This window comes from Enhydra lutris, unplaced genomic scaffold (genome assembly GCF_002288905.1).
Source record: "Enhydra lutris kenyoni isolate GAN:26980312 unplaced genomic scaffold, ASM228890v2 scaffoldscaffold45, whole genome shotgun sequence".
In the NCBI taxonomy this organism is placed as follows: domain Eukaryota; kingdom Metazoa; phylum Chordata; class Mammalia; order Carnivora; family Mustelidae; genus Enhydra; species Enhydra lutris.
The window spans coordinates 13,050,887-13,077,871 of NW_019154129.1; the positions used below are offsets into that span (position 1 = coordinate 13,050,887).

General features: G+C 50.1%; 2 protein-coding genes across 5 annotated transcripts in view; one reads left to right on the forward strand and one right to left on the reverse strand.

Annotated features, from left to right (window-relative positions):
• LOC111156148 (clusterin associated protein 1) overlaps positions 1-15,427 on the reverse strand; it is a 35,747-nt gene extending 20,320 nt beyond the window's left edge. For all 3 annotated transcript variants that reach the window (XM_022516836.1, XM_022516835.1, XM_022516834.1), the window contains exons 1-6: positions 15,278-15,427; positions 11,853-11,964; positions 10,846-10,930; positions 8,959-9,138; positions 5,371-5,466; positions 1,915-1,998 (exon numbers count right to left, since the gene is read on the reverse strand). In XM_022516836.1, the coding sequence (XP_022372544.1) occupies positions 1,915-1,998; positions 5,371-5,466; positions 8,959-9,138; positions 10,846-10,930; positions 11,853-11,964; positions 15,278-15,299 (579 nt within the window). In that variant the 5' untranslated portion in view covers positions 15,300-15,427. The remainder of the gene's footprint in view (positions 1-1,914; positions 1,999-5,370; positions 5,467-8,958; positions 9,139-10,845; positions 10,931-11,852; positions 11,965-15,277) is intronic.
• A 5,538-nt stretch (positions 15,428-20,965) lies between these two features.
• On the forward strand, positions 20,966-23,212 carry LOC111156165 (chromosome unknown C16orf90 homolog). Of its 2 annotated transcripts, none has more exons than XM_022516869.1 (3): positions 20,966-21,219; positions 21,725-22,078; positions 22,502-23,212. In XM_022516869.1, exons 1-3 carry the CDS (start codon positions 21,174-21,176, stop codon positions 22,657-22,659), a joined length of 558 nt encoding a protein of 185 aa, XP_022372577.1. In that variant the 5' UTR covers positions 20,966-21,173; the 3' UTR covers positions 22,660-23,212. The 2 variants fall into 2 exon arrangements, with proteins under 2 accessions (XP_022372577.1, XP_022372576.1); XM_022516868.1 differs by having other exon boundaries at positions 21,174-21,189.
• The last annotated feature ends 3,773 nt before the right edge of the window (positions 23,213-26,985 follow it).

A 26,985-nucleotide genomic window follows, 5' to 3' on the forward strand; every position in this document is an offset into this window, starting at 1 on the left:
GATGTGCCAACTCGGCCTTAAGTTCCTGATGTCCCACATGGGGTTCTCCCCCCAGGACTTCAGCACAATGTGTCGCACCCTGCAAACACTGAGTGACTGTTTACCTGCAGGTCTCTGAGACACTCTAGGGTCCATGAAGAACTCCTTGAAGGAGCCCAGACACTCTCTGTGACTGTCAAAGACAGTGTATATCTGGGAGCAACCACTTTTATTCTTTATTTATGGCTGAACTTTTTTCAACTAAGTACACTAATCATTTCATGAAAATAATCATATCACTCTCCATTGGAAAAACCCGCAAGAGGTATGAGCTCACTCTCACAGGAAGACAAGGCAAGTTTCTGAACAGCGCACACTGACGGTGACTCTTCTCTGAATCAGTCAGACTACACCTAGTGAATGTATCTGACTTCAAAAAAAGCAGTTTTTTAAAGGTCTGTGCTCCTCAAACAGGAAATACCAGCGGGGCACCGGGGTGGCTCAGTTGGTTAAGTGTCTGACCCCAGTTCTGGCTCAGGTCATGATCTCGGGGTCATGGGAACTAGCCCTGCGCTGGGCTCTGCACTCAGCTGGGAGGCTGCTTGACATTATCTCTCCCTCTGAGTCTCGCCAGCGCAGGCACACACCCAGACACTCTAATAATCCTTTTTAAAAAACTGTGAAAAAAAAGTATCCGTGTGATAAACACAATTTCCCCTAGCTTTCTGAAACAAATGGCCTACAGATCATAACCCCAGTATTCATGCTATTGCTTTGGTTTTGTTTTCAGAATTATCACGTATCATGGACCTTTTGCAAGCACAGACACGTTAAAAGGTGCTCACCATCCACGGTGCACACCTGGGGCTAACCCTGTGTGCCAGCCATTCTTCAAGAAGAAAGAAAGAAAATGGCACCTGGGGGGGCTCAGTCAGTTAAGCATCTGCCTTCTGCTCAGATCATGATGTCAGGGTCCTGGGATGAAGTCCTTTGTCCGGCTTCCTGCTTAGCAGGGAGTCTGATTCTCCCTCTGCCCTTCCCCCTGCTCATGCTTGCATGTGTGTATGCACATGCTTCCTCTCTCTCTTGCAAAATAAAAAAAATCTTTGAAAAAAGGGATGGGCGCCTGGGTGGCTCAGTGGGTTAAGCCTCTGCCTTCAGCTCAGGTCATGACCTCAGGGTCCTGGGATCAAGCCCTACATGGGCTCTCTGCTCAGCAGGGAGCCTGCTTCTCTCTCTCTCTGCCTGCCTCTCTGCCTACTTGTGATCTCTGTCTGTCAAATAAATAATAAAATCTTTTAAAAAAATAAAATAAAACGAGAGAGAGAGAGAAAGAAATCTGTGCCCAGGTTTCAGCACCAAATAAATAAATGAAAAACCTGAAAATCACTTAAATGCCCAGCAGCAAGGAAGTGATTAAAGTGTGAGGAGTCCATTATTATTATTATTTTTTAAAGATTTTTATTTATTTGACAGACAGATCACAAGTAGGCAGAGAGGCAGGCAGAGAGAGAGAGGAGGAGGAGGCAGGCTCCCTGCTGAGCAGAGAGCCCGATGTGAGGCTCGATCCCAGGACCCTGGGATCATGACCTGAGCCGAAGGCAGAGGCTTTAACCACTGAACCACCCAGGTGACCCTGAAGAGTCCATTAAATAGAGCATTACTTAGGAAAATTGAAGAATTTAATCAAATTATTAAATTATTAAAACTGACAAATTTGGGGGGAGAAGTTGTTCATATTTATAACAAGGGGGAAAAAGGAAGTAAGTAACCTAGAATGTATCCTAGAACATCCTCTGCATTTCCCATTTCCCCGCGATCATATCCCTTCTCTGTCACTAGGCCTAGGGTTGGTGTGTCTTAAGGAGGCAGGGATTAAATCAGTATTTTCAAGTTCCAGGCACAAAAACACTAAATAAAAGCAAATAATCTTACCAAAATATCTTTTATTGCAATTCTCATCACTTTTTCAGTCTCGTTTATTTCCAGAGGCCTGGCAATAGCTTCTGTTCTCAATTCCTACAGGAAACAATGAAATGGAATTACACACACTTTCAGAAAAGCACTTCTCAAAATCAATCCCCAGATCTGGATATGGCTTATGGACTAGTTCTCAAAGTTCCATCACAGGGTGCATCTCGGATGCAGAAACACTTCTTCTAGCACCTCTTCCAAATGTCTTTTCTTTCTTTTTTCTCTTTAAGAACTCTCTACACCCCAGCGTGCGGCCTGAACTCACAACCCTGAGATCAAGAGTCATAAGCTCCACCAACTGAGCCAGCCAGGTGCTCCATGTCTTTCTGATCCTACCGCCAACCCAGCCTCCCTCCAGTGCCCTGGGCCTTCCCCAGCTAAAGGCCCCACATCCCCACAACACCAGGGGGGCAAAACTGGGCTTACCCTCATCATCTTTTCTCCCAAATGTGCTTCTTTACTTATATTTGTTCAGGTGAACCCCAAACCAAGTGCAGCTCAACCAACTGTCCGAACCCCCTGCCGGCCACTATCCTCATTCCTATGATTCATTTCCTCTAAGTTGCCTGTCACTTCCAACTGCAACCGATGAGAAGAGTCACCTTGTCCCCACCCCTAGCATTAAGCACTACCCAATCAAGGGAGGCATTTGTGCCTATCATACCAGTGCCAGGAACTTCTGAGACATGGGACTTCAACGCCAATGCAGTTACGAGGTTCCTGTAGCACTTTCCCCAGCTCAGTCTTGGGCTTCCTTTATTCCACGGTACCCCTCGGGGCCCACACTGGTGGAAAGCTACGGAGGGCACAGATCACAGTGCCTTGCCTGTCTGTCGTTGGTGCCAGTCCCCGAAGAATGTTAGTTGAGTATATGAAAAACCAACACTGGATGGGGGATCTTCCTCAGATCACAGCTGTACAGAATTTGAGAAGTACCATATTCATGGCTCCTATGGCAACACTTTGGCCACTGGTTATTTCAATTCATTACGGGATGGTGCTAAGAGTCCCCAGTGGAATCCTGGTTAAGTCTCACCATGAAGCCACAGCTCTGTGGCAGTTACCACGTGACCAGCGCTTCACAGGTCTGTCTCTAGGTCTGTCAGAAATGTGCGGAGACACATGCACACAACCGCACTATAAAGAGAAAACACAGAAGGCCTGGGGAGCTGCCTTGTTAGTTATCTAAATCAGCTATGAGATAGGAGCGGCAGCTTTGTTCTGTCAGCTGGGCAGCTGGCCAGCCACTAGGTTAACACATCAGCGACGCTGAGCTGGCATCCCAGTCCCCTGCTCCCCGTCTGCTCCTGGGGCAGGAATGAAAACCCAGAAGAAAATACCATTATACTAGAGCAGTGATGCCAGAAGGCGGGCCAGGCGGAGAGGGCAGTCATGGCTGACAAACCTCACTGGAGTAAAATGAATTAAACGCATTTAATTTAAAAACACTAGAGGGCGCCCTGGCGGCTCAGTCGGTTAAGCGTCTGCCTTCTGCTTGGGTCAGGATCTCAGGGTGGTGGAATCAAGTCCCAGATCCTGCTCCTTGCTTAGCAGGGAGCCTGCTTCTCCCTCTGCCTTCTGCTCCCCCTGCTTGTGCTCTCTCTCTCTCTCTCGCTCTCCAACAAATAAATAAATAAAATCTAAAATCAAATAAATGAAATAAATAAAAACACTAGAGGTAAGGGACGCCTGGGTGGCTCAGTAGGTTAAAGCCTCTGCCTTCGGCGCAGGTCATGATCCCAGGGTCCTGGAATTGATTTCCGCATCAGGCTCCTTGCTCGACGGGGAGCCCACTTCTCTCTCTGCCTCTGTCGGCCACTCTGCCTGCTTGTGCTCCCTCTTTGATAAATAAATAAATAAAATCTTTAAAACAAAACAAAACAAAAAACCCACTAGAGGTGAGCATGTATGCTTCAAATGCCATAAACCCTTACAGGTAAGAATTAACCAAGACTCCACTTCTTAAACCAGTGGATCCCAAACTCTGCTGCATGTTAGGATCCCATGGAGATCCTTAAATGCTGGATGCCTGGAGGGTGCCTCAGGGACACAGCTGGTTAAGCAATCAACTCTTGGTTTGGGCTCAGGTCAAGTTCTCAGAGTTGCAAAATATAGCCTCACACTGGGTTCTATACTCAAAGTCTGCTTGAGATTCTCTCTGCCTTTGCCTCTGCCCCTCCCACCCACACATCTCTCTCTCTCTCTCTCTCTCTCTCTCTCTCTCTCTCTCTATCTCTAAAATAAATAAATAAATCTTAGGGGAAAAAAAAAGGCTGGATGCCTGGCTCTCACCCCCACACATTCTGATTCACTGCTTTGGGGGACAACCCAGACACCAGGTGATTTAAAGGGAGCTCTACAGGAGTTTTAGAAGTCATACTCTCATTAAACAGCTCAGTAAACACAGTAGATGAAGCACTCTTTTCAGCTCACATTGGCTAGAAGAACAGCAGACAAATTTTTATGGTGACACCAACTTCAGCTGATGAGTAGTAACTGCCTAGGTCACGGGCTGCCCAGCTCTGCTGCACATGAGAATCACCCAAGACTTACAACTCCCAATGCCCAGGTCCACTCCAAACCCGTGACATTGGCACGGAAGCTGGGTACCAGTAGTTTTTACAGGACCGCACAGCATCCCACGCAGAAGCAAAGTGTGGGAACCATGGGCTCAGAAGAGCACTTTGTAGACAGGAACCCGGAGCTCTCCAGGTAAAACACCAGACTTTGCTAGGTCTGCCACGGGCATGGAAGAAAGTTCCAGCAGCATGCTACAGAACATGTTACATAACTGCCGCTCCTGAACGAGGAGGGAAAGCTATTAACAACAGACCAGCGGGGGTGCCTGGGTGGTTCAGTTGGTTAAGCAACTGCCTTCAGCTCAGGTCACGATCCCAGGGTCCTGGGATCGAGCCCCACATTGGGCTCCCTGCTCAGTGGGGAGCCTGCTTCTCCTTCTCCCTCCGCTGCTCTGCCTGCTTGTGCTCCCTCACTGTCACACAAATAAATAAAAATCTTTAAAAAAAAAATGAAAAAACAGACCAGCAGGCACCAGAAGTAGGAATAGCAGCTAATACTATCACCTCCCTGCAGATCATCTCATTTTAGCGGGTACAGTGTGATGAAATGGGAAGGCCGGGGAAAAGCAGAATCAGAAAAAAAGCCTTGAAAGAGGCTGAGAGGGCGCCTGGGTGGCTCAGTGGGTTAAGCCTCTGCCTTCGGCTCAGGTCATGATCTCAGGGTCCTGGGATCGAGTCCCGCATCGGGCTCTCTGCTAGGCAGGGAGCCTGCTTCCTCCTCTCTCTCTCTCTCTGCCTGCCTCTCTGCCTACTTGTGATCTCTGTCAAATGAATAAATAAATTCTTTAAAAAAAAAAAAAAGGCTGAGAAAGTATTTAAGTGTCTGAACATGGCTCACCCTCAATTCTACCTCCTTGCCCAGCAGGTCATACAGGGACGCTCCTCTGGAGGTGATTTCAGAAGCAAGCTGCCTGGCTGCCTTCAAATCTGCAATCTGGAGGGAAAATATCAAACACAGAAAGTGTTCGGTGAAACCTTGGGGCGCCTCGGTGGCTCAGTCGGTTCAGTGTCTACCTTTGGCTCAGGTCACACAGTCAGGGTCCTGGGACCAAGTCCCTCATTGGGCTCAGAGGGGGAGTGTGCTCCTCCCTCTCCCTCTGCCCCTCCACACTGCTCCTGAGCTCTCTGTCTCAAATGAATAAAATCTTAAAAAATGAAAATAAAAAAAAGAAATAACCAGTTTGTTAGAATCAATTCCCGCCTCCCATCAGGACACTGGACTACTGAGCACGTTTTCCACGAGACCCGTATTTCCATCTTGTGGAGAAGCGCTCCCAGGACACCTGGGTCTCTCTGAAAGTCCAAATCTCAAGTTGAATGCAATCTTTAACCAGGAACCATAGACGTGTGAAAGTGACATACTTCTTATTTGGACGAGGTCACAACAGGGGACAGTAGCAGGGTGACGAGACGGGAAGCAGAGAGACACGTTTCCTACCGCAGAACGCTGCTGCCCCGGCTCTCCGCCTCTGGACGGCCTGGTGCATGGCTGCTGGGGCTCCTGGGAGTTAACCCGCACAAGCCCCACGGTGGGACCCGCCTCCCCTCGAGGGGCGGCAGCTACTGCTGTGAAGATGACAGCCTCTGGCCCCGAGCATAAGCTTCTTTCTTAGGAGTCCATAAGCTTCTTTCTTAGGAGTCGCAGGTCACCCCACTTCCTTGCATATGGTAACTTTTCCAGAGAACCCAAACATTTCCTTGCTCTGCTCACTCTTCCTTTCTCCACCTCCCACACCAGCAGCAGCAAGTCTCCCTCTGCATTCACAGCTGCTGTCTTCCCCTTCCCTTAGTCCTGCAGGGTTCCACTCCCTCCAGCTCCAGCTCCCCCCACCCAGACCACCTTATAGCAGCAAACATCCCACTTCCTTAGCAGGAGTCTCATCATCTCCCCTGCTTCCTGGCCCCGGAGGCCATCAGAGTTCAGTCCCCTGAACTCTTCTCTACTCACACCCCCTCCTAAGCTCGTGGCTATAACACCTTCTACAACCCGACACCTCATACTGAACATGTTCCAACCAAACTCCCCGCCTTTCCCACCAGGCCTGCTCCTCCCACACTCCCCTCCATTTCAGTAAAGGCAACTTCACCCCTGCAGGTGCTCAGACCAAGAACTCCAGAGCTATGAAGGCTAAAACTATGTGGACTTGCCACACATGGCCTTTTCCATGTTTCATTATTTAAATTTAAATAAATTTGGAACCCGGTTATTCGGTGACGCTAGCTACATGTGGCCAGTAGCTGCTACAGTTCGGCATAGGTAGAGAACACATCCATCATCACAGAAAGATCTAGCAGACAGGGTAGCTGTAGGATCTTCCTTGCATGGTCTGTTTTCTCTCAACCCACATTCAACCCCAAAAGATCCACACTCAGATTAGGTTCTAACCCCTGGCCATTTCTTTCCACTGATGAGTCCGGCTCCTGGTTACAAACCTCGGTGTGATTTCTTGGACCTGATCACAGGTGATCACAAAGGCTTTCCCCGGCAGGCCTGACAGGGGCACCTGCGCCGGGGCTCACCCCAGCTGAGGCACAGCAGGGCACTGCAGGCTCTGAAGGAAGCGGCAGTCAAGGACGCAGGGCCTTTGACCCCCATGATCCATAAAGTATGTGCGTTCCTATCCATGGGGCCTTCACTCCCAGGTCTCTTCATGGCGGGCTGAGGTGGCCTTCTTATGGGGGAACTAGGGAGAAAACCTGGGGACACTCTTCCACTCCTAGTCCTCCCCCAACTCAGGGTCATAGAGGTGCAATGGCCACGGTGGCCAAACTGTGGAAAGAACCAAGATGCCCTTCAACGGACAGACGGATAAGGAAGATGTGGTCCATATACACAAATGGGATATTATGGCTCCATCAGAAAGGATGAATACCCAACTTTTGTAGCAACATGGATGGGACTGGAAGAGATTATGCTGAGTGAAGTAAGTCAAGCACAGAGTCAATTATCATATGGTTTCACTTACTTGTGGAGCATAAGAAATAACATGGAGGACATGGGGAGATGGAGAAGAGAAGGGAGTTGGGGGAAATTGGAGGGGGAGATGAACCATGAGAGACTATGGACTCTGAAAAACAATCTGAGGGTTTTGAAGGGGCGGGGAGTGGGAGGTCGGGTGAGCCTGGTGGTGGATATTATGGAGGGCACGTATTGCATGGAGCACTGGGTGTGGTGCATAAACAATGAATTCTGGTACACTGAAAAGAAATTTAAAAAAAATTTAAAATTAAAAAAAAAAAAAGTGCCGGAGCCTTTTTTTGTTCAGGGCTCCCTCAGGAGACAACCCCTTCAAGGGTGTGCCATCTCCTGGGAGACAAAGGAACAATGTGGTGGGAGGGAGGGGTGACGCTTCCTCTGCTTTTAGCCCCTTGATCAAACCATCACAGTAAGTGATTGAATACTTAACTTTCATTTCGGCTTGCTGCGTCCATCGAATCCTCCAATGCCTGGCAGCTCAGCTGTCGCCCGTCTTAGCTGAGCTCCTGCTATCAGCAACCACTCTGTTCAAAGTCACTGACATGTCTGCCTGTACCCTCATGCCCCCCTCAGTCTGATCTCAACCAGGAGCCGGAGGGATCCTTTTAATACGAAGTTTCAAATCATGTACTTCTCTGCTCAAAACACCATGATTTTCCACCTCAAAGTCAACCTCTTTACAGTGGCTGTGGAGGCACCACAGGGTGGGGTCTGTCAAAGGACCCCTCCGAGGGGCGCCTTGGTGGCTCAGTGGGTTAAAGCCTCTGCCTTCAGCTCAGGTCATGATCTTGGGGTTCTGGGATCAAGCCCCGCATTGGGCTCTCTGCTGGGCGGGGAGCCTGCTTCCCCACCCCCCCGTCCGCCTCTCTGCCTACTTGTGATCTCTGTCAAATAAATAAATAAAATCTTTAAAAAAAAAAAAAAAGGGACCCCTCCAAACTCTCGTGCTCTCCTCTATCGACCCGTTTCCTCAAATACCCAAAGCACACTTTTGTCAGAGGATACCTTTCCCCCTCCGCTGAACGGCTTGCTCCTTCCCTGCTTCGCATCTCTGCTGAGGATGTCACCCACCCCACCTCCCTGTTGCAGACACGGTCCAGCCCTGCTTTACCATCCCCCACACACCATCACTCCTGACCTGCCAATCCTTCTGCTTTGTGGTGTAGTCTGACTCCCCACTGAGCCTAACAGAGGATTGCTGTCTTGCTGTTCACTCCGGTATCCTGAGCATCTGAACTGTGCCTGGCATATAGTGGGTTTTCGATAGGTAGCGGATTAATTTGTTGTGACTGCTGTTTGTATCTAAATGGTGACGAGCACAGAACTGACAAACTGCTCTTAGTCAAGGGGTAAGGAAAAAAGCGATGACATGAGTGTCTGACATGTTCCGTTTCAGAGTTTAAGAAATACACACACTGTCCCACACTGGGAGCCTTTCATTGTCCTTACCTTTGAGCCAAGATCAAACTTGAATTTGCTGATGTCCTCCTCCCCTATCTTAGAGCCCTCCATCCCTTTGGTCTTCATGGCGTTATAAAGGACAGAGGTGATCTTCAAAAGCTCTTTCACTGCATACCCATCTGCCTGATAAAGCTTCTTGGTATTGAGTTTTATATGTGCCTTGGTGGCCTATTTTCAGACAAAAAACAAAACAAAAAAAAAAAACAAAACAAGTAAGGCCCTTTCCATGTAAATAAAATCTAACTCAAATCCCATGTAGGTAATTTGAAAATCTCTCTTTAACAATAACCTGACTGTATTGAATCAAACTTCCAAGTGACTCAAGCATTGCAAGTGGGTGTTTGAACTGATACAATCTTAATAGAGAGCTATTTAGTAACTGACAATAAAATTACAAATCCACCCATCTTTCCAATCTTAAGAACTTATCCTGGGGTCACTGTCACAAAGTCCTACGTGTAGGCTATTTGCTACGGCACAGTTTCATAGAGCAAAAGTTATAAACTATCTAAACACCTGGGGCCGCTGGGTGGCTCAGTCGTTAAGCATCTGCCTTTGCCTCAGGCCAGGATCTCAGGGTCCTGGGATCGAGCCCCGCATCGGACTCCCTGCTCAGTAGAAAGTCTGCTTCTCCTTCTCCCACAACCCTGCTTGTGTTCCCTCTCTTGCTGTGTCTCTGTCAAATAAATAAACAAAATCTTAAAAAAAAAAAAATCTAAACACCTATCTATACATAAATTACATAAACCATGGTATACTCATGAAAGCGATACTACTCAGGTACAAGATAGAATGAGGAAACTGGATATGTATTCGGAAAGTTCTCCAAAACACACAACTAAGTGAAGAAAGCAGGATTCTAAGCAGTGGTGTACTGTTCGCCACCATTTGTGTAAAAGGCCGGGGAAAGAACATATACTGTGTTTGCTTCTCTGTATGTAAAGAAACTCGGAGGATGGAGCTGGGGATGAACTGGGTCAGTGGCAGGCAGGAGAAAAAGTCCTTTTAGTCTATACCGTTTCATAATTAAGAAGAAATTTTGAGCAGCACCTGGGTGGCTCAGTCATTAAGTGTCACCTTTGGCTCAAGTCAAGATCTCAGGGTCCTGGGATCAAGCCCTATATCAGGCTCCCTGCTCAGCGGGAAACCTGCTTCTCTCTCTTCCACTCCCCCTGCTTGTGTTCCCTCTCTTGCAGTCTCTCTCTCTGTGTTAAATAAAATCTTAAAAAAAAAAAAAAAAAAGATGGGGCGCCTGGGTGGCTCAGTGGGTTAAGCCGCTGCCTTCAGCTCAGGTCATGATCCCAGGGTCCTGGGATCGAGTCCCACATCGGGCTCTCTGCTCAGCAGGGAGCCTGCTTCCCTTCCTCTCTCTCTGCCTGCCTCTCTGCCTACTTATGATCTCTGTCTGTCAAATAAATAAATAAAATTTTACAAAAAAAAAAAAAAAGATAAAGAAAAAATTTTGAACCTATACTAAACTAACTGAATAGAATTCTTAACAAATAATGAATTAAAGGGGCGCATAGGTGGCTCAGTGGGTTAAGCCTCTGCCTTCGGCTCAGGTCATGATCCCAGGGTCCTGGGATCGAGTCCCGCATTGGGCTCTCTGCTTAGCGGGGAGCCTGCTTCCCCCCACCCTCTCTCGCTCTCTGCCTGCCTCTCTCCTTGTGATCTCTCTCTGTCAAATAAATAAATAAATTCTTTAGAAACAAAATAATAATGAATTAAAAACAAAAACCCAAAAACCTGCGCTGGGGAAATGCTTCCACAGGAACTTGGTGACTGGATGGGCTTAGAAACATGAAAGCAGCCCCCATTGGGATTCATCTGTAACATACTTAATATTCCAACTCCAGAAAATAACTGTCAACTAACCAGAAACTGGGCAATTGCTTTAATGAAGAAAACTCGGTCTTGTTCAGTCTCAACATCAGAAGGGATATCGGTCTGAGGTTCATACCTTTCAGAGAGAGAGAGAAGACAAGTTAATTAAGTACAAAGTCCACGAAAGAGAAAGTAGGCAGCTGAGAGGATCCGTAACAGCAAGCTCTCTACTACCCGGCTCAGGTAGTAAGAGTGAGAGAGACTTCAAAAGCAGCATAAAATCCCAAACACCTCAGGGAGTGAATCCTCACCTAAGAACAGACTTAAGTGATTACAAAATCCAATTAGGGGCTCAGCTTACAAAATTAAATCTATCTCAGACCTCAAAGTTTAACTAAAATAATGAGAACTATAACTCTGGCTGAGCAGCCCTTGACCCAGAGCCAACCAGCTCGCTGAGAAGCAGCGATTAGAGGAGTTCTGGAGTTACTGACGACCCACCAGGGGTCAGTGCAGTGCAGTCCTTGGTTTCCTCCTGCGCAGCCTGCAGGCTAAGAAGGGTTTTTACATTTTTAAAAGATTAGCACAAACAAAACACATGGGAGATTATGCAACAAAGATCTTATGTAGCCTGCAACACCGAAAATATGTATGACCTCCTTAAAAAGGATCGCCAACCCAGAATCATACTAGATTTTTCACACAAATGAAATCTGAATCTGAATGATTTTTACCTCATTACACTTCATTATGTACTTCATTACAGTCATTACAGAGTGTGCAGAGATCCTGCTCACTCCCTGACGACACTGAGAGCGTGAAGGGGAGCCTGGACCACTGCTCGCATCAGCTTCTGAGAAATCTCCTTTTACCACTGCCTCCCTTCTCCACAGCGCTCCTCATGCTCAACTGATTTTTAATAGGTTATAAGTGAGTCTTTCAAACTCAGAATTTATTGAATTCTTCCTTCTGCCTCACCACAGTATCCATTTTCAATAGGTGGCTATTGAATAAAATACAGCATTCATTCTTAGACTTTATTAAAGTACATTTCTGACCGTTTCACAAGCCAAAGCAGCACTTCAGACACAAGTCCAAAATTTGGTGTGCGGAAGTTTTCCATCGAGATGTGGCGAGGGTATCCCAAGGCTCTCATCATCTCTGTAAAATCTGTCCAAAGGTAAAATACAGCTCAGTCAGTTCCCCCATCAAAGAGCAACTACTTACTTACTTAGATACTTTCCTTGTTTTCCCTCTTTATTCCCAACATACTGACAGTTATAGGGCTATTTATCAAGTCTCTAAGAGGGAAAGCAAAAAGGAGATGAAACTTAAAATACATAATCTGCTTCCTGAAAAACACTTAACTTCAATGGGAGGAAAAAGTGGAAGCTGTATATTATAATGGCGTTTAGGGGGGCACCTGAATGGCTTGATCAGTTAAGCGTCTGCCTTTGGCTCGGGTCATGATCCCAGGGTCAAGGGATCGAGCCCTACATTGGGCTCCTTGCTCAGCTGGGAGCCTGCTTCTCCATCTCCCTCTGCCTGCTATTCTCCTTGCGTGATCTCTCTCTCCCTCTCTGTCAAATAAATAAATAAAATCTTAAAAAAAAAAAAAAGAGTCTGATATAATAGGGTCTAAGGATTGGCTGTGAATAGAATTTCTCCCTTCGATATGTCATTTCCCTCTTGGATATCCTTCTCTTTACCTCTCAAAATGAGAAATACCTGGTTTATAAAATGTCATCAAGAAAAAATATGCTGGGGCGCCTGGGTGGGTCAGTCGGTTGAGCATCAGACTTTTGATTTTGGCGCAGGTCGTGATCTCAGGGTCAAGGGATCAAGCCCTGCATGGCTCCACACTCAGCAGGGAGTGTGCTTCTCTCCCTTTCTCCCCCCACACCCCCAACCCGTGCTCCTGTACAAGCACCTGTATCTCTCTCAAATAAAAAAATATATCTTTTTTTGGGACGCCTGGGTGGCTCAGTTGGTTGGACGACTGCCTTCGGCTCAGGTCATGATCCTGGAGTCCCGGGATTGAGTCCCGCATCAGGCTCCCGGCTCCACGGGGAGTCTGCTTCTCTCTCTGACCTTCTACTCGCTCATGCTCTCTCTCACTGTCTCTCTCTCAAATAAATAAATAAAATCTTTAAAATAGGGGCGCCTGGGTGGCTCAGTGGGTTAAGCCGCTGCCTTCAGCTCAGGTCATGATCTCAGGGTCCTGGGATCGAGTCCCGCATCAGGCTCTCTGCTCAGCAGGGAGCCTGCTTCTCTCTCTCTCTCTGCCTGCCTCTCCATCTACTTGTGATCTCTCTCTCTGTCAAATAAATAAATAAAATCTTTAAAAAAAAAAAAAAGAAAAAAAAATAAAATATATATATATACATATATATCTTTTTAAAAAAATGTTAAATGTTAACAGCGGTTACATTTAGGGGTGATGGAGGTAGGGCAAAGTTCACCTCTCTGAATTATTCTGGAGTTGGCTTTTTAATCTTATTTATTTATTTATTTATTTTTAATATTTTATTTATTTGAGACAGAGAGAGTGAGCATATAAGCAGGGGGAGAGGCAGAGGGAGAAGCAGACTCCCCAGTAATCAGGGAGCCCGTTGTGGGGCCCAATCCCAGGACCCTGGGATCATGACCCGAGCCAAAGGCAGAGCTTCACCAACTGAGCCACCCAAGCGTCCCAACTGCATTGTATTTAAAGAGATCTTGAAGAGACTGTTTGAACTATACAGAAATATTTAAATTCCTTTTATAAACCAGAACAAGAAACGATAATACTAATACTTGTTGAAACCGGAGGTTGTGGTGGTCACTATGCTTTAAAGCAAAATGAGCAAATGAACACAACAAACATTTTTGTGTTTCCACAACATGCCAGGATCTGTTTTCGGTGCGCTTCTGGCTCTACAGAATGCCTGTTTCTGCTCTTCCTCGAGGTTCAAAAGATCTCAACAACATTCGCAAAAAAGCTACCTGGGCACCGGAGGTTAGGCTGGATCTCACCAGACAAGAGAAGATACGAGCAAAGTAAGAAGGACACAGAGGGCCTCGTCACTGTTTTCTGGGAAATGTGAAGAGAGTGATGGTCTATAAAGCAGCTTTCTTCCCACCACACGCCACACACTGCCTAAATACTTCTTCCTATTAAGCCGTAGTAGGGTCCTATTAATTCTGCAAAATGGGGACAATTTGACTATGATTTTTACTGTAAGTTGCACAAATGTATGGCATTCATTTAAGGTCAAAAAGTTCAGAAATCCCTTTCTTAACACCCTCTTCCAGGCACAACTACATTTAATGTCCCCTAGCAGAACCCTGGCCTCAGCTTGCGAAGGAGGAGAAACTTGTCTCTACAACACACGTCACCAAGAACCTTCAAATCCCAGAGGGCATAATTCACACCATGGTGCTACTAGGTGTGCCGATAAAATGTGATGCCTCTTCCCTTATATTTACATGGTAGAAAAGGAGCAATTCCTAACTGAAATGACTAATCGTTAATGGTGAAATGTCCAGCAATTCGTTAGAAAACGGGCGGTAAAGACACGCCAGGATGACCGCAACTTGGCAATCACGTGCTACCCCTAAGCAGGTGGACCCAGTTGGCCCAAACGCTTCAGGTTCAGAAAATGCCGGCTCATGGAAAGCAAAGGATTTTGATTCACACAGCCCCACGGCTCCAACAGTACTTTCCACCCAGTTCTAGCTGCGTGACTTAAAGCAAGCTGCTTGACCTCTCTGTGTCTCCAAGTCTTTCATGCAGGGATCACACTACCCACCTCACTGTGCAAGTGAGGACGAAAACCAGGTATTTAGTGTAAAACACCTGGTGTGTAACAGATGCCCCCAAAGTAGCAGGTACCAATATCTCCATCCCATGTCCCCACTCTCCCAGCACAGCCCCTTTAGGAACGACGCAGGCTCTGGAAGTGAGATAAACCGAATTCAAACTGCGGCGCCAAATCCTACCGCCTGGGTCCTAGGGCCGAGTTCCCTGCCCTCCCGGCCCGTTCCTGCTCTCTAAATACAGAATACACAGTGGTTCAGGAGGCCAATAATACGATGCACACCCATATACAGGAACTCCCTGGCAGATCGTAAAAACTCAAAACATGCCACCCGCGACGGTCATTCACCAGTCCCCTCCGCGGTTTTGCTCTTTTTTCTGAGCTCTTCACCTAACCCGACTCCAAATCGGTCTCAGCGTTTTCCAACACGGTAGCAAGCAGCGGCCTGTGGCCATGCAAGCCATCTAAAATTAGACAAAATTAACACTTCGGCTCCACAGCCGCCTAACCACACGCGGCCAGGGGCGCACACAGCACCTCCCGCCAGGTCGGAGTGCTGACAAGGGGTGGGGGCGCTCGGCCTCGGGGGCGGCAGCGGCCAGGGACTCCCCGGGGCCGCACAGGCCCAAACGGGGGGTACTCGGGCGCGGACCCGCAGGGGACAGCGGGCAGGGCGGCCTTACTGCGGAGTTCGCGGAAAGACATGGTGCTCTTAATCCCCCGCAGCCTGGAGTCTGGGCCGCGAGCCCTCAGTGCTCACAGGTCTCTATGGCAACGCACAGAGGCTCGACGGCGCGCGGCTCGAGCCAAACAGGACGGGAGGCGAAGCGGCCAGGTCGCGCGAGTGCGCGTGCGCATACACATGCGCAGGGGCGAGCAGCTGAGGGGTGTCGGGGGACGCCAAAGAAGCCTGACCCGGGCGAGCGGCTGCGCGCCTCGCGGCATCTGGGTCCTCTTCGCACAGTGTGCAAACATACATCTGGCAGTGGCGGACACATTCTGAGCACCTACTATGTGCCTAACGCTGTGCTAGGCGCTCTACGTACTGCTGCTTATTTCTTCCTCAACTCCCTAGAATGTACGATAATGTCACGAAGCCGGGTCTCCCTCTTGGGTCCTGTGCCCAGCATCTTTCTCCCCGGCCTGAGTAAATTCGCTGGTTTCGCCGGCAACCAAGGCCCTCGAAAAACGGCAAAGGGATGAATAAGTGAGGCCGGGGACGTGAGAAGCGAAAACCCAGGCTGCCCGCGGGGCGGCGATAGGCGGCCAGGCGGCCACCGCGCACGCGCAGCTCGCTCTGGCTTCACGACAGGCCAGAAATCAGCCCGAGTCCTCGTTTGCCGGCGATTGTCCTGGCAACGGAGGCTCTTGGGGGCGGGGACGCGACGAAACCCGGAGGGGGAGGGCGTGGCTGCGGCGAGAGCTGCGCGCGGGAAGTGGGCTGCTCAGCTGGGGGCTCCCCAGGGAGTCCTCCCTGTCCGGCAGCCACCGTGGGAGGGTGGCGACCGAGAAGGGCTCGGGGGAATGAAGTTTGGCGACCCGGAAGGGCAGGCCAAGAGGAGGGACTGCCCCCCACTGGGCGCCCTCCGCCCTCCGTTGGCGAAGGTACACACACACAAGCGCTTGGACCTAGAGCCACGCGCCCCTGGTCAGTGTGACAAGGGTGGTAGCGCTCTTCCGTGGAGAAAGACTGGTCTTTCATCAAATGGTATTGGGACAGTTGGAAATCCATATGCAAATAAATACACCTCCGCCCTTTCCTAAATGTAAAACGTAAAAAACTGTAGAAGTTTTCTTGAAGAAAGCTTAGGAGAAATGTTCTGCGATTATGTTAAGGAAGATTTCCTAAATACACCAGAGATAGGATCCTTAGAAAAAAAAAAAAAAAAAGTTTTGGGGGCCCCTGAGTGGGTCAGTTGGTTAAACGTCTGCCTTGCACTCAGGTCATGATCCCAGAGTCCTGAAATGGAGCCTCATGTCGGGCTCCCTACTCAGCTGGGAGTCACCTACTCCCTCTCCTCCCTGCTCTTGTTCTCTCGCGCTCTCTCTCTCAGATAAAGAAAATTTTTTTTCTTTTTTTTTTTTTAAATAAGGACATCAGCTTATCCTTTTTATTTTATTTTAAGGTTTTATTTATGTAATTGACAGAGACAGCTAGAAAAGGAACACAAGCCAGGGGAGTGGGAGAGGGAGAAGCAGGCTTCCCGCCAACCAGGCAGCCCCATGCGGGGCTCAACCCAGAACGCTGGGATCATGACCTGTGCAGAAGGCAGACGCTTAACGATTGAGCCACCCAGGTGCCCCAATAAAATCGTTTTTAAAAAGATTTATTTGAGAGAGACAGAGACAGTGGGGTGGTGGTGGTCAAAAGGAGAAGCAGACTCCCTGCTGACCAGGGAGCCCCATGCCGACACTGGATGACACTGGATTGCAGGACTTAAGGATCACGACGTGTGCTGAAGGCAGTCGCTCAACAGAGCCACACAGGCGCCCCTCAAATAAATAAAATCTTAATAAAAAATAATTTTTTTAAAATTTGACATAGACACAGAGGGAACACAACCAGGGGGAGTGGGAGAGGGAGAACGGAAGTACAAGCAACTAAAGAAATAACATAAAGTGGACCTCATCAAAACTGAAAATGTGGGGCACCTGGGTCACTCAGTGTTAGAGCCTCTGCCTTCAGCTCACGTCATGACCTCAGGGTCCTGGGATCGAGCCCCACATCGGGCTCTCTGCTCGGCTTCCTCCTCTCTCTCTACCTGCCTCTCTGCCTACTTGTCTACCTACTCTATCAAGTAAATAAACAACATCTTGGGAAAAAAACTGGAAAATGTGTGTGCCAGGAAAGACACTATCAAGAAGTGAAAAGACAGCCTACAGAATGGGAGAAAATATTTGTAAATTATGTATCTCATAAATGTCCAGAATATATAAAGGACACCTATAAACTCAATAAAAAGGCAACCCAGTTTAAAAATGAATGAAAAACTTAAGACATTTCACTAAAAAAGATATACAAATGGTTAACAAGCACATGAAAAGATGTTCAACATCCTTAGTCATTAGGGAAATACAAATTTAAACCACAGTGAGATACTATTTCACTCCCACAAGGATAGCTATTAAAAAAATTTTTTTTAAAGATTTTATTTATTTATTTGAGAGAGAGACAGTGAGAGAGAGCATGAGCGAGGAGAAGGTCAGAGGGAGAAGCAGACTCCCCATGGAGCTGGGAGCCCGATGTGGGACTCGATCCCAGGACCCCGGGATCATGACCCGAGCCAAAGGCAGTCGTCCAACCAACTGAGCCACCCAGGCGTCCCTAAAAATTTTTTTTAAGGGGCGCCTGGGTGGCTCAGTGGGTTAAGCCTCTGCGTTTGGCTCAGTTCATGGTCCCAGGGTCCTGGGATCAAGCCCCACATCTGGCTCTCTGCTCAGCAGGGAGCCTGCTTCCCTTCCTCTCTCTCTACCTGCCTCTCTGCCTACTTGTGATCTCTGTCAAATAAATAAATAAATTCTTTAAAAAAACATTTTTTTTTTTTAAGGGCGCCTGGGTGGCTCAGTTGGTTAGCCAACTGCCTTCAGCTCAGGTGATGATTCTGGAGTCCCAGGATCAAGTCCAACATTGGGCTCCCTGTTCAGCAGGGAGTCTGCTTCTCCCGCTGACCTCTCTCCTCTCATGCTCTCATTCTCTCTCTCTCTAATAAATAAGTAAAATCCTTAAAAAAAATTTTTAGGGGTGCCTGGGTGGCTCAGTGGGTTAAAGCCTCTGCCTTCGGCTCGGGTCATGATCCCAGGGTCCTGGGATTGAGCCCCACATCAGGCTCTCTGCTCAGCGGGGAGCCTGCTTCTCCCTCTCTCTCTCTGCCTGCCTCTCTGCCTACTTGTGATCTCTCTCTCCGTCAAATAAATAAATAAAATCTTAAAAAAATTTTTTAAAGGAAAATGACAAGTATTACTAAAAGTGTGGAGAAATTGGAACTCTTGAGCATTACTGGTGGGGATGTAAAATGGTGCAGCCACTACGGAAACAGTTTGGCAGCTCCTCAAGTAGTTAAACACTGAATTACCATATGACACAATAATTTCACTCCCACCTAGACACTGCTAAAAATTAATAACAGGTTTTGTTTTTTTCTAAGATTTTATTTATTTATTTGAGAGAGAGCATATGCAGGGGCAGAGGAAGAGGGGCAAGCAGACTCCCCGCTGAGCAGGGAGGACAACATGGGGCTCCATCCCAGGACCCTGGGATCATGACCTGAGTTGAAGGCAGATGCCCAACTGATTGAGCCACCCAGGCACCCCAGTATGATTTCATTTATATAAAACTCTAGATATATGCAAATCTACAGTGACAGAAACCAGAGCAATGTTCCCCTGAGTAGGAGTGGGGCACATAAAAACAGGGGTGACAGATTTGTTCTATTTTGATTGTAGTTTCTTGTGTATACTTATTAAAATGTATTAAATTGCATGCTTTAAATATGTGCATTTTATCATATGTCAATAAAGCTGTTAAAAAATTAAGATCCTAGGGGCACCTGGGTGGCTCAGTAGGTTAAAGCCTCTGCCTTTGGCTCAGGTCATGATCCCAGGGTTCTGGGATTGAGCCCTGCGCCAGGCTCTCTGCTAGGTGGGGAATCTGCTTCCCCTCCCACTTCCCACCCCCCCACCCCCCGCTGCCTGCCTCTCTGCCTACTTGTGATTGCTCTCAAATAAATAAATAAATAAATAAACAAACAAATAAATAAAATTAAGATCCAGGGCGCCCAGCTGGCTCAGTCGGAGAGCATGTGGCTCTTGATCTCAGGGTCGTGAGTTCCAGCACCACACTGCGTGCAGAGATTACTTAATTAACTTTAAAAAATGGAAAACCAAGAGAAGTGGCTCTGGCTGCCGTCTCAGTGCTTCATTTGTGCTCTGCCGATTATAGTGGGTGGTGAGTATAGTGTATGTAGTTAGCATCACGATCAAACTATAGAACAGCTCCATCACCCCAAAAATACCTTTTCACCTAACTCCTCCTGGCAATCACTGATTTGTTTTTTGCCTTTCTCTTTGCATCTTATCCAGAATTTTCAGTTTTGATGAGGTCCAATTTATCTATTTTTTTCTTTTGTTGCTTGTACTTCTGTTACTGTATCTAAGAAACCACTGCCAAATCCAGGGTCATGAAGATTTACCCCAGGTTTTCTTTATATAGTTTTATCTCCTGCATTTAGGTCTTTGTCGGATTTTGAGTTAATGTTTGTATATGGCATGAGGTAGGGTTCCAACTTCATTCTTTTGGTTGTGGCTGTCTGGTTGTCCCAGCACTACCTGTTGAAGGGACTTTTACCCCACTAAATGGTCTTGGTCCCCTTGTTGAAAATCAATTGACCACAGATGCATGACTTCATTTCTGGACTCTCCTTTTTATTACATTGGTTGAGATGTTGAGCCTTATACTCATTCCACACTGTTTTGGTTATTGTAGCATTAGAGTTAAGTTTTGCAATCAGGGAAAAGGAGTCTTCCAATTTTTTCTTTTTTGAGATTGTTTTTGGGTATTTGGCTTGCAATTCCACATGAATTTTAAGATCAGCTTTCCTGTTTCTGTCTAAAAGACTATTGAGATTCTGATACGGATTGCACTGAATTTGTAGATCATTTTGGGGAGTGTTGCTGTCTTAACAATGTTAAACCTTCAATCCATGAACAAGGATTTTGGGGGGTATTTTTATATTTGTCAGTCTTTTTTTCTAGCTGTTTTGTAGTTTTCAGTGTTATCTTGTACCTCCTTAAATTTATTTTATTCTTTTGGTTCCTTGCTAGTACATAAAAATACAATTAATTTTTTGTGTGGATCTTATATCCTGTAACTAATGAGCTGAACCTTTTTCTCTACTGGTTTTTACCAGCTCAAAGAAGCTTTGTTTTTACATGTGAGTTAATGTTTTCCCTACATGAGAGCACGTCATCTATGAATGAGGAGAGGTGAAAGTTTAATTTTTGAAGAAACTGTCTCCCAAAGCAGTGTTACCACTTTACATTCCCCTCAGCAGTACACGAGAGCTCCGGTTCTTCCACATCCTAATACTTGGTATGACCCACATGATACCCCATCATCTATATAGGGCAATGGACAGTGTAATTTCAGAAAAATTAAGTGACTTGCTCAGCTACCCTGAACCACCTCCTCAGCAGGCTCAAAGCACTGGCTCAGATCTCACCAAGTCTGTGTCCCTAAAGCCTCATTTCCCACCCAATGAGGAGCAAACTGAGACCCCAAGAGGTCACCCTGGGAGTGACTTTCCAGCCTGCAAGAGCTGAGTCTATTTTGTGTAGCTTGTCCCAAGTCAGAGGATCAGGGACCTCCCCTAGGGTTCCACCCCCTTCCCTTGCCCTCCACCCACCCTGCTCCAGCCCTGGGCAGCATCCCCTCCCAAACTTGGGAGTCCAGGAAGGCTGGGAGTCTTCCGTTTGACATCACAGAGCTGGTTGCCACGGGAGACCTGCAGACCCAAGTGGGGGAGAGCAGAGCCCTGCTGCACAGGAGGCCCAGCTGCTCCTCCCCCACCACGCTGGCCCTCCATGGAAGCCTTGGTCTGTGCGTTCTCTGAGCTGCGCATAAGAGAAGGTGCCGGGCTGCAGGGAGGAGTGGCAGGAGGAGAGATGCACTCCTATCCTGACCTGGGCCCAAAGCCACCAGAGTGGCCTCAGGGACATGCATGCTTGGGAGAGGGGAATGACCACTGTTCTAGGCTGTGTGACCCTGGACTGTGTGATCCTGATCCCACTGTATAATTTCTATACTGACACCGGAATGCTCTTTCTAGGGTAGGGGGAAGAAAGGGGTGGTAGAAAGGGCTGGAAATACTGAAAGAGCGCTTTCTGTCACGATCTCAGGCTTCTCAGACCTTCATGTTGGTTGGGAAAGGGAAGAGGAGTAGTATGTGTGTGTTGGGGGGGGGGGGTTGGTGGGAGGCAGGGGACTGAGCCCATTTGATGGAAAGGTAGAGTGAGGCTCAGCAAGTCACAGGTAGTGCCCATCACACCAGCTGGTCTTGGAGCATGTGACTGTGTTCTCCCTTCGTGGCTGCTGCGGCCTGCCAGCCACCACCCTCCTGCTCTCCCCTCTGCAGATGCAGTGAGCTGGGCCCGAGGACATCCCAGCCACCCCGACACACCACCCAACATCTACGAGGGGGGGCTGGGGGCCCAGCAGCAGCAGTGCCCCAGTGCCCAGGGAAGCAAGCCCAAGAACTTCCGGCTGCGCCACCTCCGGGGCCTGGCTCTCTACCTGCCGGGCCACATGCAGGCTGCTGGCCGGTGTGAGAGCCACTGGCTAGGCCGGCTCATGGCCAGGGGCTGCCTCCCACGGCCTGAGGGCATGGCCTGGCCCCTAGACCTGCCACAGGGGACTCTGGGCTCCGTTAACAGCCATTGCTCAGCCCTTCTGAAAGCTCCAGTGCCCAGGGACAGCCTGGGAAATACAGGTAAGCACCTGTCCGGGTGAGGCAGGGCTGGAGACAGGAGGGAACGACTCAGGGAAGGGTTGGCTGAGGACTCAGGTGGACCGAGATGGGCCCTTCTTCATTCCCAAGGTTCGGGGGTTCCTGTCCCAGCTCTGCACTCAATGAGAGACCTTGGAGAGCTCCCCACCATCACCCCTGCTGTCCCCAGCTTCAGTGTGCCCATTTATAAAATGAGGGGGTGGTGAGACAAGGGTCCTTTCAGCTTGAACCATCTGTTTCCTCCTTCTTCCTCCCTCCCTCATGGGCTCTCTTTCAGGAGAATTCCCCCTCCCTTCCTATTTTGAAGAATGCCAGGTTCTGGGGGTTGGGGAGGGGTTCGTAGGATAGCCTGGCAGCCTCCACTTGGGTCCCTCTGAGTGATTTGTCTCTCCCTACTTTCCTCAGCTTCCAGTTCCAGCATGGACCCAGCCAAGGGTGTCCCCTCCCAGCCGGGTCCCTCCGAAGGCTTGGGGCTCAGGCCCAAGAGGTCCTGGGGGGCCTCAGAGGAGTCCACATGTCCCTTATGCAAGCGAACCCGCTCTGGGGCTCTGGAGAGACCATAGGGATCTGAGTGCCAAGCCTGGCTGTCCCAGCTGTGGACAGGAGGAAAAAGGATGGCTCAGGAGGAGGCAGGCTCAGGAGGAGGCAGAAAGGGCTCAGTCCCTACCGGCAGTCGTCCCACACTGAGACACCCCAGCAGCTGCCCAGCACCAGAGCTTAGGCCAGCCTCAGGAAGAAGACTCAAGGGGGGGAGGGAGGAGGAAGTCCTGCAGGAGGAACAGAAAAAATAGAAACCCTTGCAGCCTGCTCCAGCTCAGGTCGGCCAATTGTCCCTGGGAGGCCAGGCTGAGCGGAGATTTAGGCCCCAAGAGGCCAGGGAGCCCGCAGGTCTAATTTCAATAAAAGCCAAGGCCTGCACCTTCTTGTCCCTGGGTCTGTCTGTGGCGAGGTCAATGCAGAGAAAGAGCCTCTTGGAGCACCTGCCATCTGTGTTGAGAGTGAACTTCCGGGTTGATGCCAGGGAAGATCCACGGTGCTGCTGGTGTTGGCTGAGAGGTGAACGTCCTCCTCTGGCGGGGGAAACTCCTCGAAGTCTTCCTGGATGCACATCTCAACAGACCTAAATACAAGCCACGCCATCTAGCTGAGACCGCGGAGGACAAACGAAGCAGGCCGGGTGTAGGGAGGGTGCCGGGGAAGATAGAAAGCTCTCCACCCGGGCGGAAATGTTGGCCTGAACCCCATGCCACCACTCACAGTCCTTAGTTCACTGCCCCTTGGGGGACCCCTAGCTGCCCTGTCCCTCCACGCAGGATGGGTACAGTCCTTCTCCCAGGCAGGCAGGTCTCCAGGCACGTACAGTTTGGACTCTTCTGTACCAAGGTGTCTCAACCTCGACTCTGCTGACATTTGGGTCTGGATCTTTCTGCTGGGGCTGCCATCCTGTGCGTTGTAGGATGTCCCCCAGTGTGATAATCAAGTGTCTCCAGACAGTGTCAATGTCCCCTGGGCAGGTGTGTGTGTGTGTCAGAATCACTCTGGTTGAAATCCCCTGTTCTATATCACTAGACCTCAGCCCAGGGGGACAGGATGGGACGTCCTGGGTTTGTCTCAATGCCCCACACTGTGTGGCTGACTTCCAGTCCCAGCAGCCCAGGTCAGCCTGTGGCTGAGCCGGCCCCACGAGGGGCTCCAGGCAAATCAGGTGATGATGTCAAGGACACTCTGGACACCTGGACAGCTGGGTTCCTTTCAGATGGAGAGGAATAATCCATTAGGTCCCCTCCCAGCCCTTGTACCGTAGTCTCATTTTGGAGGTCCCTGGGACAGCAGATTCTGGAGACTTTGGTCCCTGGGCGTTTTCAGGCTGTTACAGTGTGGCTGTGGCCCTGCGTGGTGGGGGCCTGAGTTGCAGTGGCCAGAGAACAGCCCTAGGAGGACCGATGAGAGATGTTGAGTGCTGCAGCTGGGACCGGGACAGGGACATAGCCACTCAGCAGGTCCACCAGATGAGCCACTTGAGGGGATGACAAAAAGGGTGTCTCCTCCCTCTGCCACAACACCTACTGCCTCAGAAGACCAAGGCCAGGTAGGATGAAGACAGAAGCTAGGGAGGCTGTCCCAGGCACTGGGCAGAAATGAGATCTTGCCAGAACCCACAGTAGGTGGTCCCTGTAGACAGTCAGAGGTGCAATCCCCTCACTTTTGGAGGAAGCTGTGAGGCTCAGAGGGGAGCAGAGGCCACTCCACAGTCCAGATCCTGGGACACCCAGGCTGTGGTCAGTGGCCACTGTGGTGGCCTCTAATGCATGTGTCCCAGTATCTGGCTCATGGAGTCCCCCTCCCCCCACCTTGAATTGGGACTGGCTCAAGGTCTTGTTTGACCAACAGAATGTGGCCCCCACCAGGGGCTCCAGGCAGATCTGGCCTGAAGGACGCCTGGCAGCTTCCAGTGTGTGCACTGGGGGAGGCCGGTCTCACATGATGGGAAACCAGGTCAGTCCGGGGGAGGCCATGTGGAGGGAGCCACAGCCACAGCCAAGCTCTGGGCCCTCCTGGAGCGATTCATGGGCCCCAGCCCTTCCGTGGGAGAGACTGCTGCAGCAGACAAGCTGGATCCAAAGAGAACTCGCTGGGCTGACCTCTACACAGCTCCTCCCTCGACCTCCCGAGACTTTCTTGAAAAACACTCTGTGACAGGCTGAGAGCGAAGCCACAGTCCCAGTGTCCTGGGGCCCAGGAGCTGACGTGAAGGAACATCCCAGACCAGCAGACACTCGTGGAAATGTGCACTCACCACCATGGGGACACTATGCCCTTGAAGCCCACTGCGGGGAGGCCGGCCTGGGAAGGCACAGCTGTGTTCAGGGCAAGGCTCAACCACGAGCCCCATCCTCCGGGGGGCAAGCTGACAGTTGGCCACACAGCCGGGCAAGGGCCCCAGCGAGTCTGCTACTTACTCCTGAAGCTGGCCCAGCGGCACAGAGGAAACTGCACCAACACTAGTAACCTGGGTGTGACTTGCCCGCACCAGGCACCAGGGACGCTGCTCGGTGCCCCCTGTGGGGTATCAACCCCTCCCCTGCCCCGGGGGCTCCCCCACACCCAGCTCTGCAGGTGCCTCCGCCCTGTGCCCCAGGGAGGGCCGCCTGGATCATGCCTGACTCCCAGGGAGCAATATACATGCGCTCTGGAGGGGTCCCGGCCTGGGCTGGGCTCTCCGGCCACCATTCACACGCTGAGTCGCTGTGAGCTAACTCGCGGTCCCTGAACCAGTCGTCCTCATCTGCCCAATGGAGTGGCAAACAAGACCTCCTTCCCCAGAGTGGCCAGAAGCTCCGAGGAGAGACTGGTGGAAACCCCTGGCCCCAGGCTTGGCCCAGCCAGAGGTGCCCTCCCCCAGGCTCCCATGCTGTGGCCGAGTCCCCACCTGACAATTGTGTTGAGTCCCCTGTGGAACCTTCTCTAAGCCAGGACAGTGCCTCGTGACAAGACCAGGCCCTAGCTAAGGCCACGAGCTGCTGAGAGACCCCCGAAGCGCTGGCGGCCACTGAGGGCCTTCTGCTCTCAGAGCCCAGTGCACTGCTCAGCTCTAGAACTGCTTCCCCACCACTGCCTTGGTTGGCAGATTAGGCAAAAGCAGTCAGCCCTTTCAGCTGGAAGCCCTCCTTGGAACCTGACAAACAGTTCCTGATCTGCCCTCCGCCACAGAGCTGGGGCCCAAAGTGTGGCGGCCTGGCACTGGAAAGACAAGATGTGACCAATTAACGTCTGTTTATTTGTAATGAGACAAAACACTACAATCTGTTCAACACCGGGCTGGACACTGCAGTGGTTGGGGGCAGGGACGGAAGGGCAGGGCAAGGCCTCTGAGCTCGATTATGAATGTCCAAGGCAAAACCTTCCAGAAGACTCTTCCAGACCCCTCGGGGCAGAAATAAAAATCACACGTCACCGTTGATTCAGATGAGACAGAACACCAACCTGGGCCTCAGCATGTCGCCAAGGTCAGTGCAGAGGTGGGGACAGGTCAGCGAGCCGGGGACCTGTCCCTGAGGGGGACACCGCCAGTCAGAAGGTGGTTGGAGGAGGAGAAGTGCTTCTCCGGCCCAGGGCTCGCCCTCCTCTTGAGAACACCTTTCTCCCACCCAGAGAGTGGAGGCGGCTCCAGGCTGGGCAGTTCTGGGGGAGGGGAGCGTGGCAGTCACTCGGCCCTCGGCCCCCGGCCTGGTTGCTCCCCCTTCTCCTGCCCTAAGGCCGGCGCACTGAGGCCATAGCTCCATGACGCCGCAGCAACACTGGGCAGGACCGCCACCCCCTCTACTGCGGAGGGCAGGGCAGGCGGCAAGCGGCGGGGGGGTGGGGGTAAGGGTGACGCCAGAAGCCAGTGATGTTCGCACGCGCACTTCCTGGCTCTGACAGCTTCTCCTGTCTCTGCCCCTGGGGACTGAGGGGCTGCAAGGCACGTGACGGCCCCCAGCCCCAAAGGCCGGGCCCCATTGGATCGAGAGCACTCGACTTCCTCCTGTCTGCATCTTGGGAGCTGTAGCTCATGGACTTGGGGGCTGGGGAGGGGACCCCCGGGAACCTCACTGCCCCTGTCCTCAGCCCAGCTGTGGGGGCAGCTCAGGTGAGCCAACATCTGCCATCTAATAGGCAGATCCGCACTCAAGACAGCGAGAAGCCCTCAGCAGGAGGGCACCGGAGGGCTTGACCTCCCGCGTCAGGGTCTAAGCCCCTGAGTGTAAGGGCCTGCTTAGCCAGAGCAAGCCATTTTATTGTTTATGCAATAAACTTAGATTGAACCTGCTCCTTCCCCCAAGAGCAAAGCGCTTAGAAACAGAACCGATGAAATACGGCTGGCTGGTAAAATACGGCCAAATAGCCCC